This window comes from Xenopus laevis, chromosome 2L (assembly GCF_017654675.1).
Source record: "Xenopus laevis strain J_2021 chromosome 2L, Xenopus_laevis_v10.1, whole genome shotgun sequence".
Lineage (NCBI taxonomy): Eukaryota > Metazoa > Chordata > Amphibia > Anura > Pipidae > Xenopus > Xenopus laevis.
The window spans coordinates 14176507-14192608 of NC_054373.1; the positions used below are offsets into that span (position 1 = coordinate 14176507).

The 16102-nt window shown below is 41.7% G+C and overlaps 1 protein-coding gene across 1 annotated transcript in view; it reads right to left on the reverse strand.

Annotated features, from left to right (window-relative positions):
* Positions 1-15001, reverse strand: part of LOC108707419 (interferon alpha/beta receptor 2) — a 32892-nt gene extending 17891 nt beyond the window's left edge. The window contains exons 1-3 of the mRNA XM_041581563.1: positions 14341-15001; positions 11609-11712; positions 4389-4515 (exon numbers count right to left, since the gene is read on the reverse strand). Of these exons, the coding sequence (XP_041437497.1) occupies positions 4389-4515; positions 11609-11657 (176 nt within the window). The 5' untranslated portion in view covers positions 11658-11712; positions 14341-15001. The remainder of the gene's footprint in view (positions 1-4388; positions 4516-11608; positions 11713-14340) is intronic.
* Between the last annotated feature and the right edge of the window lie 1101 nt (positions 15002-16102).

The window sequence follows — 16102 nt, forward strand, 5'->3', positions numbered from 1 at the left end:
CGTATCCGTTCACGGCCCGTTCTCTTGGTTTTTGACCCACACTTAGACATTTGGTCGGCTTCAAATCGATATTGTGCACTTGTTTGCGTATTGTTCTAGACACATGGTGTTATACTGGCAAATGAAAAAGAATTATTTATTGATTGTTCCATGTTAATTGAATTAGTTTGCACAAATGACCACTAGATGGTGTAATAGAGTATAAGTAGCACTATTGGATCACATGTTGGTTAGCTTGATAAAAGACCATTGGGTCTGGTGCTGTAATGCCCTTGGACCAATAAAGGCCGTTTTATTTAAAACTGCCGGTGCTGGACTAATTTTTTCACCAGTATTGCCAGTGGATAGTGGCCATTTGAGGACTTGCACCCAGCCAAGGAAGGGAGTGGAAGTTGTGCTGACTACTAGTCTGCTAATTGTTTGTTCCACGTAAGTCGTGCAAGACTAACTAACCACACAATGACTTTTGTATATACTGATGCCGACATTACACTACATTATTACTGGCATGATTGGACAATCTGAACAAGCCAGATGTCTCAATTGATTTTAAAGAACTGGAAAAAATGAAAAGGAAACAAACTGCATATGAATTACATGCTCAAACATTGGGGGAATATGTGAAATGCAAGCGGATCCCACGAGGTCTGCGTTCCCATTTGAGACCCACCATGTTCCCTAACAACAAACATTTCTGTCAAAAACTGGAAGCTAAATTGAACAAATGCTCCCTAGACCTGATGGTGGCGATAATTGAAGAAATGCAGAAAGAATTACCTTGTGTGATACAAAGTAGCGATGAGGTGGAAACAAAGTTGCGGAACCATGCTAGCTCAGCGGTGGTTGCAGAGGGGAAGTAGAAGTTGACGGACCATCTGCAGAGCTTTCGCACAGAAGTGCAGACCCGCAAAAGAAAGAAATTCCAGCGAGATGCGGCGGACTATGAGGACGGAGTGGTTTACAAGTGGGTGCCATACCGGAATGAATACACCGCAGCAAATAGAAAGCAACAGAACTTCGCAAAGAAAGCAAGGGAGACCAGACGGGTGCGCGCTTCTACTGAAGCGTCTGATTCGCAGGACACTTCTCTTTCTTTTTTAGGTGGGTCGCAGGGCTCAATCGCGCTAGACCAAGAAGATACAAATGAGGCGGGAGAAAACACCACAAGAAAAAAAACAGCAGGGAGCCAACAAGCGCCGTCGGATGCGGTGGTGAATCTATCGCATAATAGGACATTGACTGAGATTGAAACACAGGTATTGCACAAGGGTTTATCGTACAAACCTGATTTTTTCAAATTAGATCTCGAAACTTTTCAGGCTTTATAGAACGCTACATTTAAAGGTACAATTGGGCAATGATATATTGAATCCGGCCAATACCTTCTGTGGTGACTCTTTAGATCTTAAACCCCCTAGTACATTTATGCCCAAGTGTGATAACATTTTTGTAGAAACGTATCTTAAGCATGTTTCCAGGGAAGTTAAACAATTGGAAGAAAAATATCGGAAGGGAGATGTTCATCTATTACCCAACAATTTGAATAAACTTGAATATCAGGCATTACAAAACTTGGTAGATTCACCAGATATAATTATCAAGGCAGCTGATAAGGGAGGGGCATTAGTAGTGCTGGACAGAGAGGACCATGTTGCTGAAATATTACGCCGACTTAAGGATGATACAACTTATTGTAAGTTAAAGAAAAATCCAATAGCTGAGATAGAGCGTAAAATTAAGTCACTTCTAAGTGAAGCATTGGAAATAAAAACAATAGATGGTAAATTGGCATCGTTTCTACAGCAGAGTCCACTCTGTTTGGAACATCCCCCTGGGAGACCAATTGTGTCCTGTGTAGATTTAATCCTTTCCCCCATTGCAATTTTTGTGGATAAAGTTATTAGACCTTATGTGGGGGCTCACCAGTCATACATCAGGGATACTAGTGATTTTTTGACTATATTGACAAGTGTTCCACAGGAGATGGACGGGGTCTGGTTGGTGACTCTGGACGTTCAGAGCCTCTACACCTCTTTCCCACGTGATGGGGGTGTGGAGGCTGTCGCGTCCGAGTTACTAAAGGACGACTCCATGGATGGGTGTCAGAAAAAATTTTTTGTACAATGTTTGGAATTAGTTTTACACAATAAGGGTAACCCTATTAAAATAAGAGGCCGATATACTTGTGGTTCCACATATGCAGTGTATGTGATCAAATGCCCATGTGGACTAGCATATGTGGGTCAAACCAAGAGAACGGGCCGTGAACGGATACGAGAGCTCAAATCTGCAATTAACACAGGAAAAAAAGATGAAGCAGCGGCCGGGCACTTTATCGAGCATGCTCACAGGGTCAATCAGTTAAAATTTCAGATTGTAGAGACCATTGAACCTAAGCGTCGGGAAGGGGAGAGGTTAAAGGAGTTATTATACAAGGAGGCATATTGGATTAGAAAACTTGAAACCCTAGAACCACGGGGCCTAAATAAAGAATATGACTTGAGTCCCATTTTCCGATGATTTTAATATTTTTCTGACTGGGTTTTTATACTGATTTTATTTGTTTTATTATTTTTTTATGTCTTACAGATAATTTCACATTAGACATTTGGTCGGCTTCGAATCGATATTGTGCACTTGTTTGCGTATTGTTCTAGACACATGGTGTTATACTGGCAAATGAAAAAGAATTATTTATTGATTGTTCCATGTTAATTGAATTAGTTTGCACAAATGACCACTAGATGGTGTAATAGAGTATAAGTAGCACAATTGGATCACATGTTGGTTAGCTTGATAAAAGACCATTGGGTCTGGTGCTGTAATGCCCTTGGACCAATAAAGGCCGTTTTATTTAAAACTGCGGGTGCTGGACTAATTTTTTCGTCATGAAATGCCAGGGGCATTGTTGGGGTCAGATTTTATCTTCCATACTGGTTTCCATGCTTCTGGTCCCGCAGATACAGAGGAAAATTGCTGTGTGCTCATTCAACATGAAGCTGGTACAGGTATGGGATCCGTTATCCGGAAACGCGTTATCCAGAAAGCTCCAAATTACGGCAAGGCCGTCTCCCGTGTTATACAAATAATCCAAATTTTTAAAAATGATTTCCTCTTTCTCTGTTATAATAAAACAGTAGCTTGTACTTGATCCCAACTAAGATATAAGTAATCCTTATTGGAAGCAAAACCAGCCTATTGGGTTTATTTAATGTTTACATGATTTTCTAGTAGACTTAAGATATGAAGATCCAAAGTACAGAAAGATCCATTATCCAGAAAACCCCAGGTTCCAAAAATTCTGGATAACAGGTCCCATACCTGTATAAAGATCCTAATTATGGAAAAATCTGTTATCCGTAAACTCCAGGTCCGGATAACAGGTGCCATACCTGTACTATATTTATATCGCTGTGTGTTCTCGGGGCATTAAACATACAAAGCATTGTTTATGGGGCAACTAGAGTCTCAGAATCTCTTCCCTACTTGTCATCTGAAAACATTCCCATACTCAGCCTGGACTTTAATACGGTTTATTAAAGCTAAATGTTAATAAAGGCCAAGCAAACCACAGTACATTACTGTAACAGCCACCGTTTGTAAGTGCGAGTTGTATTTAAGTTGGATGTTTGTAACCCGGGGACTCCCTGTATATGTAACGCTGTAATTGAAGTTTCAAGGGGAGAAGAGAAGAGCATATGCAAATTAAGGACAGCAAAGGAAAAAGTGTGAACATTTTTTTCACTTCCTTGTTTCGTGATGAAAAGGCACATGATTTCGCTCCCGAACCCCTAATTTACATATGCAGAATTAGGATTTGGATTCGGTTCGGTCAGACACAAGGATTTGTCTGAATATGAACCCTGCTGAAAAAGGCCGAATATGGAACCAAATCCTGGATTTGGTGCATCCCTAATTATAACAGAGAACATTTTTTTTTGGATGAAATGAAGTCTATGGGAGACGGCCTTCCCATAATGCAGAGCATTCTGGATACCAGGTTTCCCGATAACAGATTCCATACCTGTACATGTAAGTGTACTCTGAAAAGGAACGACCTTCTGGCTTGCAGACTACAAACACACCAAGGTGAATAAGCCCGACCAGAAAAATGGCTCCCAGTGATTCACATTTTAACTTTCAATTGCCAACTGTCAGACAGACTGGGGAAGAATCCAGGAATGTATGAGGAGGGTAAGACAGCTGCTTCCCTGTAGATACTGCAGAACAATAGTTCTCATGGTACAGAGAAAGTCAGCTGGAAGTGGAGCTTCAGGTTCCCACAATTAAATTAACCGAGGGGTCTAGACAAGACTTGGAAACCAAGGAACATATTTGTGGAAATACACAGTGTAATTAGTTTCTCAATGTACCTAAAGCATACCCACCTGGAAGTCTTATATTGCACCTTGTAGTAGACAAGAGAGTTATTATTGGTGTCCTCCCATGTCAGTATGTGCTGAAAATTTACAGAATGGATCTGGACATTCTCTGGACTCCGCAGCACAGCCAGAACTACAAAATAAAAAAAAGCAACATTAATAGGTATGGCTGATTACAATTTGTTAGGCTACACGCATTAAGAGTCCTGCAACGGGACGGTTACCGGGGGAGACCCACAAAAACCTGCGGTACCTTGCGGGTTGCAGGTTGAAGTTTGGGGAGCGTGTATAGAGGTGGGTCAGCGGTTCTCCGGGTTTGCGGGTCACAGGTCTTCTCAATAGCGAGTTTTACTCCTTTTTTTCTGATCGCGCCTACTTCCAATGATGTCACTTCCGGTCTACAACGACAGCACTTCCTGTTTTACCCCTTTTTTCCTGATCATGCCAACTTCTAATGATGTCACTTCCGGTTTACAATGACAGCACTTCCTGTTTTACACCTTTTTTCTGATCATGCCAACTTCTAATGAGGTCACTTCCTGTTTTACCCCTTTTTTCCTGATCATGCCAACTTATAATGATGTCACTTCTGGTTTACAATGACAGCACTTCCTGTTTTACACCTTTGTTTCTGATCATGCCAACTTCGAATGATGTCACTTCCGGTTTACAATGACAGCACTTCCTGTTTCTTGATGATCAGCAGGTCGCAGATCGCGTTGCGGATAAGGTACTTGCGGGTCGGGTCCAAGCGGGTAAGTATGCAGGTTGCGGGTCACGGGTCGGGTTTAACAAATTGGTTCCGCGCAGGAGTCTAACTTACATGCATGTACTATTGTGTCTCCTATTGCGCTACATCAGATTGAATGTCTGCCCCATGGCTACACAGAATTATTATTATTATTAACAACATGTATTTTCAGAGCATCAACATACTGAGCAGAGCTGTAAAATAAATGTGTTTATACAAAGAAATCACATGAATTACATACATGGAACATACAGAGTTAAAGATATAACAATCAGTAACGATACAAGAGGTGAGGAAAACCCTGTGCAAAAGAGCTTACAATTTAAAGGGAAAGGGAATGAGACACAAGGCGCAGGAGTGGGCAAAATCAGAAGTAAGCAGGTAAGAGATGTGGCATATGGTATTGCATTTGGCAGCTAAATAGAGTGAGGGTAGGCTTCTCTAAGTGTGTTTTGGGAGATCTTTTGAAAGCAGAAAGATTGGGAGAAAGTCGGCCAGACAGTGGGAGAGAATTCCAGAAGAGGGGAGCACTGGCTGACCCAATGCAAAACAACCTCCCAAAAAGGTGCTAAATTATGGCATTGCATTTTGTGAACACCCGTGGAGGTTCACTAGCCAAACATGAAGTACAGGGCTTTGCTGGCCCAAAAGGCAGTGTGAGGATTGAACACCCAAACAGAAAATGAACTACGATTGATACAATTGGATTGGACTACATGCCTTCAATTGATGCAACTCAATGGAGCTGCACGCCTGCAATTGATGCAACCTGATAGGGGTTGCATGCCTACAATTGATGTAAGTAGATGGAGCTGCATGCCTACAACTGATGCAACTGGACGGAGCTACATGCCTACAATTGACACAACTGGATGGAGCCGCATTCCTACAATTGATGCAACCAGATGGAGCTGCATTCCTACAATTGACGCAAACGGATGGAGGTGCATGCCTACAATTTACGCAACTGGATGGAGCTGCATGCTTACAATTGATGCAACTGGATGGAGCTGCATGACTGCAATTGATACAACCAGATGGAGCAGCATTCATACAATTGATACAACCAGATGGAGCTGCATGCCTACAATTGATACAACTGGATGGAGCTGCATGCCTACAATTGATACAACCAGATGGAGTTGCATGCCTACAATTGATACAACCAGATGGAGCTGCATGCCTACAATGGATACAACCAGATGGAGTTGCATGCCTACAATTGATACAACCAGATGGAGTTGCATGCCTACAATTGATACAACCAGATGGAGTTGCATGCCTACAATTGATACAACCGGATGGGGCTACATACCTACAATTGATGCAAATGGATGGGGCTACATACCTACAATTGATGCAAATGGATGGGGCTGCACGCTTACAGATGTAATTGGTTGGAGCTGCACTCCTAAAGGTAATCCAGGGATGAGGCTGCACCCTACTAGCAATCCAACTGACTTGGGCTACGTACATACAACTGATTCAGATGTATTGTGCTGCATTCCTAACTTCATGTAACAGTTGTGCCCAAAGACTGAACAAGCAAATACTTGCCATTCGCCTTCTTGCACATGGCTGATCCACTCAATATAATGAGACAAAAAGCTAAACTTTTAGAACATAATTTTTGTTTTTAAACTGTAAATTCTGCACTCTTAGTGTAACATGCTGCGTCTGTTACTTTGGGAGGTATAATCGCAAGAGCCCCTGCCTGGAAAACAAATGGTTACACAGCTGGAGCCGGTCCTTGGCCGGTGCTTTTTATGAAGGTTCAGCAGTTGCTGGTTCCTCTTTTAGTTCTGATACGGCACAAACAAGTTGTACACACAGACTGCTTGTAGATATCCTGTCTAACCAAAGGGGAGGAAGCAAGCAAGTCTGGGGGGTTTAGACAGCACACAAACCTCTTTATTTGCACACTCACTACCATTTAATGAAACCTCAGAACATTTGCTCTGATTACAAGGGAACAGCCAGTGCAATTCTGAGAACCCACAAAATGGGAGCGCTTAGCTAATAAACCTGTAACAATCTTCTTAAAGATAGTTCTTATAGAATGGCCAATTCTAAGCATTTTATTTAAAAATAGAATAATTTACCTTCTTCTTCGGACTCTTTCCAGCTTTCAAATGGGGGTCACTGACCCCATCTAAAAACAAATGCTCTGTAACGCTACAAATGTATTGTTATTGCTACTTTTTATTACTCATCTTTCTATCCTGTCCTCTCCTATTCATATTCCAGTCTCTTATTCAAATCAATGCATGGTTGCTAGGGTAATTTGGACCCTAGCAACCAGATAAATTGCAAACTGGAGAGTTGCTGAATAAAAAGCTAAATAACTAAAAAAAAACACAAATAATTTCTCTCTCTCTGTCTCTCTCTATATATATGTATATGTGGTCTTGCTGGTGTGTTTGATGTATCAGATGTGCACAGGTTTATGCAATACAACTGGACAGGTTGTGGTCACACACGTAGTAGCACGCTATTTTTGGGTGCTGCAGTGCTTTTCAGTAGCTCGAAAAAAAACCCAAGCAACACCTCACAAACTACCCCCCACTGGTACCTTTAAAACACCCCCATGAATTATGTTCCAAGTGCAGGTTCTGGTGCTTTCGGGAAATTCTCATAGGGGTGAACAGAGGAAGTGTTTGGCTGCTGCTGTGTGTTTGGGAAATAAAAAAAGCTCTTGGCAAAATGCCCCAAAATTAAGGGACAAAAAGCTTTATCCTGTGCCATAAGATGTGCTTAGCTTCCAGATCCCAGGGAACAACCAACATTATTGTGATACGTTGGCAACTCTCCTGACTGCTCAGAAGGTGCAATGGACTCCACTTCTCATATATATCATATATACCATTAAAGGGTTTGCACACCTTTTAATTAACATTTAGTATGTACAGAGTGATATTCTGAGACAATTGGCAATTGCTTTTCATTTTTTATTATTTGTGGTTTTTGAGTTATTTAAACTTTTTATTCAGTAGCTCTCCAGTTTGCAATTTCAGCAATCTGGTTGCTCGGGTCCAAATTACCCTAGCAACCATGCATTGATTTGAATAAGGGACTGGAATAGGAATGGGCTCTGAAAATAAAAGTGAGTCATAAAAAAGTAGCGATAACAACACATTTGTTTTTAGATGGGGTCAGGACTCCCATTAGAAAGCTGGAAAGATAGAAGTAGGCAAATAATCCAAAAACTATAAAAAAAATAAATAAATAATGAAGACCAATTGGAAAGTTTCCTAGAATTGGCCATTCTATTATACTAAAAGTTAAAGGAGACATATTGTGTAAAAAAAAATAAGAACGTACCAGTGCATTAGATATAGAAGAATTGTGCTTAAAAAAAAGTAGTGTTTCAGGCTGATTTATTGAATATTTCTGCAAAAACCCCAATAATCCCTCTCTGCTCCCTAAATTCCTGGGATTCCCAGGCTGTGCAGAGGAACCAGCAGATCTCAACTCACTGCACTGCATGACAGGAACCAATCAGCACCTAGGAGGACCTGATAGGGAACTAAAGCCTATCTGTGCTTGTATGACTGCAGGGCTATGATTGGCTGTCCCTCTCCTACTGTGCTTCTGGCAGGGACAGTTAGGACACACCCACCCCTCATGTGAAACACAGACAGGGACTACAGAACATCTATAGGGAGCTCCAATAAAGCGACTATTTTTAAAGATATATATATTTTTTAGCACCATGTAAAAACAACACCTTATATTACTTATAATTGCCTACACAGTTAGGGTTTTTACCATTTATTGTCTCCTTTAAAAGTGAACTTCAGCCAAACGAAGGTAACCTGTTTGGCTTGACATTAAACACGGGTAATAACCCTTGAGCAGATTTCGTGTGCTGGATTTATTCTATTACGCTCCTTTAAAGGTGAACCACCTCCTTAAAGGGGTGGTTCACCTTCCAAACACTTTTTTCCGTTCAGTTGTTTTCAGATTCCTCGCCATAAATAAATACTTTACTCAAAGACTTTCCATTTTTTATTTTTTATTTTTTACCGTTTTTCCCAAAATCTAAGTTTAAAGTTGAATGTCCGTGTCTCTGGTGTTTGAGTCTGGCAGCTCAGTAATTCAGATGCAGACTCTGAACTGTTACAATTTTGCAACATTGAGTTGATCCATTTCTCAGCAGCATCTCTGGAGTATTAGCAACTATTGTATCAATTCTAACAGCTGCCTTTAATGAAACCCAGGGATTCTGCTCAGCAGGGACAAAGATAAGAAATGTATCAACTAAATGTATCAATTTAGAAAAGTTTACAGGGTCGGCGACCCCCCCCAGAGAATGACACTTTTCACACATAGAAAATAGAAAGTAATTGGAAAAAGTCTTTATTTCTGGTGAAATATCTGAAACCAACTGAACTGAAAAAAAGTGTTTGGAAAGTGAACAACCCCTTTAATATTGCCCATGGAAGAAATAACACAGGCAGCGAGTGCACAAATGGGTCACAGCGGTGCCACCTCCAGTGGTAAAATGGTTTAATTAAATGGATATCCAGGGTGGAAACGTGAACAGCTACAAAGTTGTATAAGGAAACATGGGTAGTGTGGATTCCATACTTTAATTAAATAAAATATACATTATACAACCACCATGTTTTTCCTGCCCCTTAGAATTCCTTCCTAATTGCGTCTGCCACACTGGTTAGTAAATGAGGTGCACCCAAGACTACAGGCACAATGCAAAAGGGTGGAGGACCACACAGCTCAGCAGGAGAGGGTGCATATATAGATTTTCCCCTTTCTCCCCTTGCTAGTTGTTTTATCGTTGTGTGATTCTGAGCGTGGGACATACACTGCGATTGTGTAAGGCTCTGCACTACTTCCACAGAAAACAAGTCATGTGCACTTGACTAATATAAATAGATGTTTCCTGATTTGGCAAAAACCTTGCCCTTTCATTTACAACTGGAAAATCTTCTGCCACCGATGAGCTGCCAAGTAAATATGGTGTATTATCTCCTAAATTTCATTCTGGGCCACTGTCACTGAAAAACATATTGACCATAAAGGCTTACTACATAGAAAGAAGTACTGTACAAGTATTCAGTAGTCTGGCAGGCAGTGCACAGAGAAATCCAGATGACCCGATTTGACTTTTCTTATGCTGAACAAACACACGCAACTGTGACGGTTATTAGATTCCAGTGCCAAAGATGCTTTATGTATATCACTGTGTATAAGAAACGGATCCGCACACACACTGATTAATGCAGTCGGGGAATATCCCCTTTTATTCAGCCACCAAACATCAACGTTTTGGGGGGGAACACCCACCCTTCATCAGGATACAATGGGTTACTGCACAAATAATTGTATCCTGATGAAGGGTGGGTTTCCCCCCCGAAACGTTGATGTTTGGTGGCTGAATAAAAGGAGATATTCCCCGACTGCATTAATCAGTGTGTGTTTCTTATACACATTGGTTGCTAAGGGACCCAGCCGGGTCAACGGAAGGAACGCACCACCAACTGCAGGATTGTTGAACTACAGGTGTGCGGTAGGAGAATTACATTGTAATTACCGGTATGTATATCACTGCCTCTTGCCCCATGTATTCTGTTAGTTGTGATTGTTCCAGTTGTTTTGCAGCAAATATGAACAAGGAATACAAGATATGAGAACTTACCTGGCCCCTCCCTACAAAAAAAACACCTTCATTTATTTATTAAAGGTCGAGTTTGTGAGGCTTTTTTTCTACCTCGAATAAACTCACAATTTAAACAAACTCGAATGTTTGATTATTTGTGATGGAATCCAAATATAAAAAAAACTCGATTGGATGAAAACCTTGAATTTATCGAGATTATAGGCTTAAAAAAAACCTTGAATACCTCTAATTTATCGAGTTTTTTTTAGTGCTAACCAGCATAAAACAACGAAAAATCGAGAAGGCAAAAAACATCTTAACATGGTTTAAAGTAGGGATGCACCGAATCAAGGATTCGTTTCGGGATTCAGCCTTTTTTAGCAGGATTCGGCCGAATCCTTCTGACCGGCCGAACCAAATCTGAATACTAATTTGCATATGTAAATTAGGGGCGGGGAGGGTATCATTTGACTTTTTGTCACAAAACAAGGAAGTAAAATTTTCCCCCTTACCACCCCTAATTTGCATATGCAAATTAGGTTTCAGATTTGTTTCGGTATTCGGCCGAATCTTTTGCAAAGGATTCAGGGGGTTAGCCAAATCCAAAAAAGTGTATTCGGTGCATGAGCATCCCTAGTTTAATTGTAGGGACCTCTGCCATTGAGTCTTACATGAATTTGACAGGTTTTAGCTGGAGTATTTTCGGATTCCAGCTTTAAGCAGCTTTTCCCCATAAAAGAGTTTTTTAGTGTAACTAACCTCGAAAAACTTGATTTGTTTGAGAAAAAACAACTCGACTCTTAATAAATAACTCGCTTAGTTCATATTTTATCTTGTTCTCCGAATAACACCTACCTGAAGAGCTTAGATGGCAGATCAGCAGCAGTAGACATAGACCTGTCATGGTGCCGGAATATTACAGCCAATGAGATATCTTCATTGTCTCCTTTAATCCAGTCCTGTTGAAGGAAATATAAAGCATGCCAATAAATTTCTGCAACAAAGAAGCCTTCATTTCCAACTAGAGCTGTGGAGCCAGAGTCTGGAACAATTTTGGGTATCTGGAGTTGGCTATCTTGAGTTGGAGTCGCCAAAAATGTACCGACTCCTAATAGCTTTTCTTCTTTTTGAATGATCTTCATACTCATCACCAGCCCAAACACATGCTGTTAGCCCAACAACCTGCCTGACCCTTAGATTTTGAGACCAACAAAAGGCATTTCTCTTTCACGATGAGACAGGTTTCCCCCATTAGAGCAGATAATCGTACCCATCATGAGTAACCCATCAGTAAAGGCCCTGACTACCACACTGCTGGTTTTAGCTATCTGGGTTACCTTAAAAGGGGTTGCTCACCTTTAAATTAAGTTTTAGTATTCTGTAGAGATTTATATTGGTTTCCATGTTTTATTATTCGTGGTTTTTGAGTTATTTAGCTTTTTATTCAGCAGCTCTCCAGTTTGCAATTTTAGCAATCAGGTTGCTAGGGTCCAAATGACCCTAGCACTGACCATGCACTGATTTGAATAAGAGACTGGAATATGAATAGGAGAGTAATAAAAAGTAGCAATAACAACACAAGTGCGATGTCGCCAAACGAGCACCCACTTGAGGTGGGCAATATCGGGCTGATCCGATCGTGGAACGGGCGGTCGGATCGCATCAACGAACAGATGCGGCCGCGATCCGACGGGATTTTTAGTCCCGTCCGATCGAGATCTGCCCGACTTTCGGCCAGATCTCGATCGGGGAAGCCCGTCGGTGGGCCCCATACACGGGCCAATAAGCAGCTGACTCGGTCTGTCGGCAGCTTTTATCGGCCCGTGTATGGCCACCTTTACAGAGCATTTGATTTTAGATGGGGTCAGTGACCCCTATTTAAAAGCTGGAAGAAGACAATTCTATAAAGAAAAAATGAAGACCAGTTGCTTAGAATTAGACATCCATAACATACTTAAAGTTAATTTAAAGGTGAGCCACTCCTTTAATACCACACAACCCAGCAGGCAAGGGGTTAAAAAGGAAAGTGCAAGATGTATGATTCGGCCATGTTTAAATAACCCATGCGTCAGGTGGGCAATCACACCAGTGCTGACTGGTACAAACAAAACAAAACCCAACTGACTGGTGACCCCATGGGCACAACCCCCCTGAGGCATCTAGCAGTTACAAGTAATGTTTGCAAAGTTATTGGCCACCAGAGGCCGCTGGATTGCCAGCCAGTTTGGTGTAACAATCATATGAACGAGACCGCTTCTAAGTTATATAATAAAATGTCAAATTGCCCCACTGCATTCAACTGGAATCAATTGCAACCTCTAGCACTGCCCTTGTAACAAGCATTTCTATAAAAATGGGGTACTAGGTAACACAACCCTGTGCATTAAAATAAATAAAAATTTGTAAAGGCAAACTAAACCTTACAAGATACTGTTTTCATTGGGAAGGTGAACTAAGATTTTCTTGCTGGTTCTAAGGATTTGAAAATTACATAAACCGGGTCCACTTGCCCTTAAAGGTAGGAAAAGCTCCCTTTAGCGTAAAGGCGGACGCGAAGATTCGGGGAGATTTAGTTGCCAGTGACAAATCGCTTCTTCTTCGGGGCGACTAATCTCCCCAAACTGCCTCCCGCCGGCTAGAATATAAATTGCTGCCCGGATGGCACTCAGAGCGCTTCCTTTTCCGAAGTCACCCGAAGTTTCCTCGTGAGGCAACTTCAGGAGACTTCAGAAAAAGAAGCGCACCGATTGCCATCTCCCCGGCGATATACATTCTATCCGGCGGGAGGCAGTTCGGGGAGATTAGTCGCCCAGAATAAAGGCTTGTTTGTCGCTGGGTGACTAATCTCTCCGAATCGGAGTGTGTGTCTCTGCCCTAACAAAGATTTCATAATCCTACAGGCTACAGGTATACAGAATGACACCAGACAGGGGGTATGCTGCTTCACGGAATGCTTAAAGAGGTTGTTCACCTTTAAATTATTTGTTAGTATGCTGTAGAGAGTGATGTTTGGAGACCATTTGCAATTGGTTTTTATTTTTTATTAGTTGTGGTTTATGAGTTATTAAGCTTTTTATTCAGCAGCTTTCCAGTTTGCAATTTCAGCAGTCTGGTTGCTACAGTCCAAATGACCCTAGCAACCATGCATTGATTTGAATAAGAGACTGGAATATGAATAGGAGAGGCCTGAATAGAGGAGTAATAAAAAGTAGCAGTTACAATAAAGGTGTAGCCTTACAGAGCATTTGTTTTTAGATGGGGTCAGTGACCCCCATTTGAAAGCTCAGAAAGAGGCAAATAATAAAAAAAAGAGAAAAACTAAATAATGAAGACCAATTGGCCATTGTATAACGTAGAGATGTGAGTCTATTGGGCTACAGATTCCTGTGTAAAGGTAAAGTCGATTTCATATACAGCTCAGATAGAAGGGGCAGCTCCATTACACAAGGGGATTTAGATTCCCACGTGAATATGGAAATAAACACGGGATTTGCCACACTCAGACAAAGTCACTGGGCGTGGTTTGCTACAGTATTATTACACATAGAGAATCCGTTATCCACACACAACACTCTGCACAGACTTACCTGACAGGTAACAACCAGCTCTTTGCCTCCTTCATACCAGCACTGGGACAGGCACTCACCAACTAATCATAGCGCCGCCTTCAATTTCTAACCACGCCCCCCCGTGCTGTCACGAATAGCTGAAAAAACGGTGTTTTCATTGGTTAGTAAGCAGTGATCGGCGTCTGTTCCAACAAACCACGCCAGGGGGCAGCGAGAGGCATCACGTGTCTAGTACTGAGTTTTGGAGCCAGTCTGTATCTGGAAGTGACGTATGGGAAGCGATGCGGGTTCTGGGGAATGAGTAAATGCGCGTTCCAGTTAGATTCGTCACTGATGTTTCGGCTTGTTAGAAGTTTGAAAGGGATCGTTCTCCTCCAAGTTAGCTTTAGTATGACGTGATCTTCTGAGACAATTTGCAATTGGTTTTCATTACTTGTGGTTTATGACTTTATTAGCTCTCCAGCTTTCAGCAATTCCAGCAATCTAGTTTAGCAGCTTCAAAAGTAAATAAAAGTGAATAAAAAAAAGTAAAAGTAATTAAAGTATCAATAAAAAAAAAATACATTTGTAGTAGGGTTGCCACCTGTCCAGGTTTTACATGGACAGCCTGGTATTTGGTGGGGTTGTCCGGGTGAAATCTTCCTGTTCAGATTTCCAAAATTAAGAAAATAATGACATGGTGATGAGCCAATCGCTGATAACCTCGTCATCAGTCTCACCCCTGCTTTTACAAGTCCCGCCTCTGATGTCACCGGCCCTGCCCCCGCCCTACCTCTGATGTCATCTGCCTCGTCCCCTGCCCATTTGCTGGCCCAAGAAACGGTGGCAACCCAAGTAGTAGTGATGATTAGGCTGGCTGAACCCGCCTGACCCACATCAAGTTTTCGGGTGGAGCAGTTCCTTCTGCTCTCCTCGCCAGTGCCCAGGCTGCTGATAATGGGACAAAATTCACTAAATGTCTACTACTTGCATAGTCTCGTAACTGATTCCAGAACCTTCGTATGTGTGGACAGGTCCATAAACAATGTATAAGGTCAGCTCCGGTTTGTTCACATTTTGGCCAGTCGCTACTCTCCCTCCTCTGCATTTTATAAAGAATTTCCGGGGACAGATAAGTTTTGTGTAACAAGTTCAAAAACATTTCCCTATATATGCTAGAAGGTAGGGTGCGCCATGATTGCTTATACATTTTAAATATCTCTTCCATGGTTAATTCTGGTATGTCCACTGTCCGTTGTTTGGGTATGCTGTCATAGTCAATATTATCCTGCTTGTAGTTTTGCGACATGGTTCCCCTAGTAGAGTTAAGGTGGCCATAGACGCAAAGATCCGCTTGTTTGGCAACATCGCCAAACGAGTGGATCTTTCCCCGATATGCCATTAACAAGCATCGGGGGTAATCTGATTGTTCGGCCGTATGGGCTCCGGCGGGATCGGTCGGGTCAAAATCAAACCTGACCGATCGACCAAACGATCGATCTCCGCCAGACGAAAGATGTCGGCACACTCCACACACAATCCGAAAATCGTACTAATCCTCGATTCGTACGATAGGATCTGTGTGTCTATAGCCAGCATAAGTCTGTAAAAGGAATCTGTCCAATGAGTTATCCCAATCTTTATCTGTTAGGCGTCTCATAGTCCTGCTAGTATACATCTGAGCTTGTAAAAAGGCAAATACATTGTGCATTATGGAGGGAAATGTGGTTTGCAATTGTACAAATGTAAGTGGCTTGCGGGTGTCATTCTTAGTCAATTTGCGTATTGTTGTCACCCCTTC